At 57.4% G+C, this 3,414-nt stretch overlaps 1 protein-coding gene across 1 annotated transcript; it reads right to left on the reverse strand.

Annotated features, from left to right (window-relative positions):
* Positions 1-600: 600 nt before the first annotated feature.
* LOC130602173 (EH domain-containing protein 2-like) lies at positions 601-3,246 on the reverse strand. The gene is made up of 2 exons (XM_057414783.1): positions 3,031-3,246; positions 601-1,149 (listed from the first exon to the last, which is right to left on the reverse strand). Exons 1-2 carry the CDS (start codon positions 3,244-3,246, stop codon positions 601-603), a joined length of 765 nt encoding a protein of 254 aa, XP_057270766.1.
* Positions 3,247-3,414: the final 168 nt, after the last annotated feature.

A 3,414-nucleotide genomic window follows, 5' to 3' on the forward strand; every position in this document is an offset into this window, starting at 1 on the left:
CCACGCTGCTTTTGGGGGCGATTTCCGCTCTGCTTTTGGGTCCATTTTGCGCTATTTTAGTGCTATTTTCACACTGCTTTTTGGGTCCATTTCGCGCGATTTTGGTGTTATTTTCAGTGCTACTTTTGGGTCCATTTCGCGCTATTTTGGTGCTGTTTTCACGCTGCTTTTGGGGGCGATTTCCCCTCTGCTTTTGGGTCCATTTTGCGCTATTTTAGTGCTATTTTCACGCTGCTTTTTGGGTCCATTTTGCGCTATTTTAGTGCTATTTTCACGCTGCTTTTTGGGTCCATTTTGCGCTATTTTAGTGCTATTTTCACGCTGCTTTTTGGGTCCATTTCGCGCTATTTTAGTGCTATTTTCACGCTGCTTTTTGGGTCCATTTCGCGCTATTTTAGTGCTATTTTCACGCTGCTTTTTGGGTCCATTTCGCGCTATTTTAGTGCTATTTTCACGCTGCTTTTTGGGTCCATTTCGCGCTATTTTGGTGCTGTTTTCACGCTGCTTTTGGGGGTTTCTTCCAGCTCTCCTCTTGGTTCCATTTGCCTCTGTTCCATCGCTGTCCCCTCCGTCCTGCCCCCATCACCACCCCCCCCCCCTTCACTCCGCCGACCCCTTGTGCCTGCGCTTGGACGGCGGCACGAGGCGCGGGGGGAGGTCTGCGGGGAGCCCCCTCCCTTCCAGCTTGGCGCCGATGAGGTGCCCGGCCAAGGCGAACTCCTCGTCGTCGAGCATCCCGTCGCGGTCCACGTCGCTGAGCTTCCAGATGCGGCCCAGCACGGAGCTGGGCAGGTTGCTGGTCACCATCCAGCCCTTGGCGCGCCGCCCGCTGAGCTTGCCCCCCGTCGGGGCCAGCCCGTAGAAGATCTCGTCGTACTTGGCCTTGTCCTTCAGCACCGCCCATTCGCCGTCCTCCTCGCCCTCCTCGTCCTCGCCCTCGCCGCCTTCCTCGGCGCTGAACGGGCCCTGACGGGCGCCGTCGAACGCGCCCCCCTGCACCGCGCCGCTGCCCTCGGGCGCCTCCAGCTCCTCCCGGCGCAGCAGCGGCATCAGCGCCGCGATGTCGGACGTCAGGAGCTCGTCCAGGGCCTCCAGCACCCGCGGCTTCAGCGCCGGGAAGCGGGAGAAGTCGTGGACCAGGAGCAGCTCCTGCGCGATAGGGGAGAGGATATCGCGAGAAAGAGCAGGGATATCGCGATATGGGAGGGGATATCGCGATATGGGAGGGGATATCGCGAGAGAGAGCAGAGAGAGCGCGATAGGGGAGAGGATATCGCGAGAGAGAGCAGGGAGAGCACGATAGGGGAGGGGATATCGCGAGAGAGAGCAGAGAGAGCGCAATAGGGGAGGGGATATCGCGAGAGAGAGCAGGGAGAGCACGATAGGGGAGGGGATATCGCGAGAGAGAGCAGAGAGAGCGCAATAGGGGAGGGGATATCGCGATATGGGAGGGGTTATCGCGAGAGAGAGCAGAGAGAGCGATAGGGGAGAGATAGCGAGAGAGAGCAGAGAGAGCACGATAGGGGAGGGGATATCGCGAGAGAGAGCAGAGAGAGCGCAATAGGGGAGGGGATATCGCGATATGGGAGGGGTTATCGCGAGAGAGAGCAGAGAGAGCGCGATAGGGGAGAGGATATCGCGAGAGAGAGCAGAGAGAGCGCAATAGGGGAGAGGATATCGTGAGAGAGAGCAGGGAGAGCATGATATGGGAGGGGATATCGCGAGAGAGAGCAGAGAGAGTGCGATATGGGAGGGGATATCGCGATATGGGGGAATATATCGCGATAGGGGAGGGGATATCGCAATATGGGAGGGGATATCGCGAGAAAGAGCAGAGAGAGCGCGATAGGGGAGAGGATATCGCGAGAGAGAGCAGGGAGAGCGCGATAGGGGAGGGGATATCGCGAGAGAGAGCAGAGAGAGCGCGATATGGGAGGGGAGATCGCGAGAGAGAGCAGAGAGAGCGCGATATGGGAGGGGATATTGCGATATGGGGGAATATATCGCGATAGGGGAGGGGATATCGCGATATGGGAGGGGATATCGCGATAGAGAGCGGGGATATCACGATAGAGAGCTGGGATAGCACAAGAGAGAACAGGGGATTTTGTGATAGAGAGCTGGGATAGCACAAGAGAGAACGGGATATCGCAATAGAGAATGGGGATAGCGCGATAGAGAGTAGGGATAGTGCCAGAAGGCAGGGATAGCGCGATAGAGCAGGGAATTGGGGTCAGGATCCCAGTGGAGAGCGGGAATATCGTGACAGAGACCAGGGGATATTGCAAGAGAGTGGGGAGTTGGGGTAGGGATCCTGATGGAGAGCGGGAATATCGCGATAGAGAACACGGGATATCGCGAGAGAGGGGGGAGTTGGGGTGCGGATCCCAATGGAGAGAAGGATATTGCGATAGAGAGCAGGGAATATTGTGATAGAGTAGGCATATCGCGATAGAAGGCTGGAATATCACAATGGACAGCAGGGAATATTGCATTAGAGCAGGGAATATCACGATATAGCAGGAATTGGGGTCAGGATCCTGGTGGAGAGTGGGAATACCGAGATAGAGCAGGGAATATAGAGAGAGAGTGGGGAATATCGTGATAGAGTGGGGAACTGAGGTCGGGATCCCAGTGGAGAGAAGGAATATCCCAATAGAGAGCAAGGAATTGGGGTCGGGATCCCCACAGAGAGTGGGGATATCGCGAGAGAGCGGGGAATTGGGGTTGGGATCCTGGTGGAGAGAGGGCAATATCGCGACAGAGAGAGGGGAATTGAGGTTGGGATCTCAGTGGAGAGTGGGGAACAGGGGTCAGGATGCCGACGGAGAGCAGGGAATATCACGATAGTGGGTAATATCACAACAGAGAGCAAGGAATCAGGGCCGGGATCCCACTGGAGAGCAGGGAATCGGGGTTGGAAGCGCAATGGCCTGGGCAGGAGGTCCTGCCACGAGGTTCCGTATCCCCCAGCGCATCCCAACGGATCGCGACGGATCGCGACGGGCAGGGTCCGTCGCGATCGCTCACCTGCATGCGGGCGCAGTCGGGGAAGTCTCCCGCCGGGATGTGGTGTTCCAGCTGGATGCGGGCGAAGAGCAGCGGGAGTTGGGAAATGAGCTGCTTCTTCTTGGCCTCCTTCCCGAACACCGAGGGCATCTCCTTCCGCAGCCGGGCCAGGATGTGAGCGTGGACCTGGGAATGGCGGAACACCGGGAATGGTTCCGGATGGTCCATCCATCCCATCCCGACCTCATCCCATCCATCCCATCCCGACCTCATCCCATCCATCCCATCCCAACCTCATCCCATCCATCCCATCCCAACCTCATCCCATCCCATCCCATCCCAACCTCATCCCATCCCATCTCATCCCATCTCATCCCGACCTCATCCCATCCATCCAATCCCATT

Source organism: Pezoporus wallicus, unplaced genomic scaffold (assembly GCF_028554395.1).
Source record: "Pezoporus wallicus isolate ANWC-B61680 ecotype Strahan unplaced genomic scaffold, APGP_CSIRO_Pwel_v1 contig_9994, whole genome shotgun sequence".
Classification (NCBI taxonomy): domain Eukaryota; kingdom Metazoa; phylum Chordata; class Aves; order Psittaciformes; family Psittacidae; genus Pezoporus; species Pezoporus wallicus.

Excerpts from the sequence above, each read along its gene's own strand:
- LOC130602173 (XM_057414783.1), bottom strand. The coding sequence starts at position 3,246 with ATGGGATGGATGGACCATCCGGAACCATTCCCGGTGTTCCGCCATTCC. Across the intron at positions 1,150-3,030 it reads CCGACTGCGCCCGCATGCAG|GAGCTGCTCCTGGTCCACGA; the intron begins GTGAGCGATCGC and ends CCTATCGCGCAG.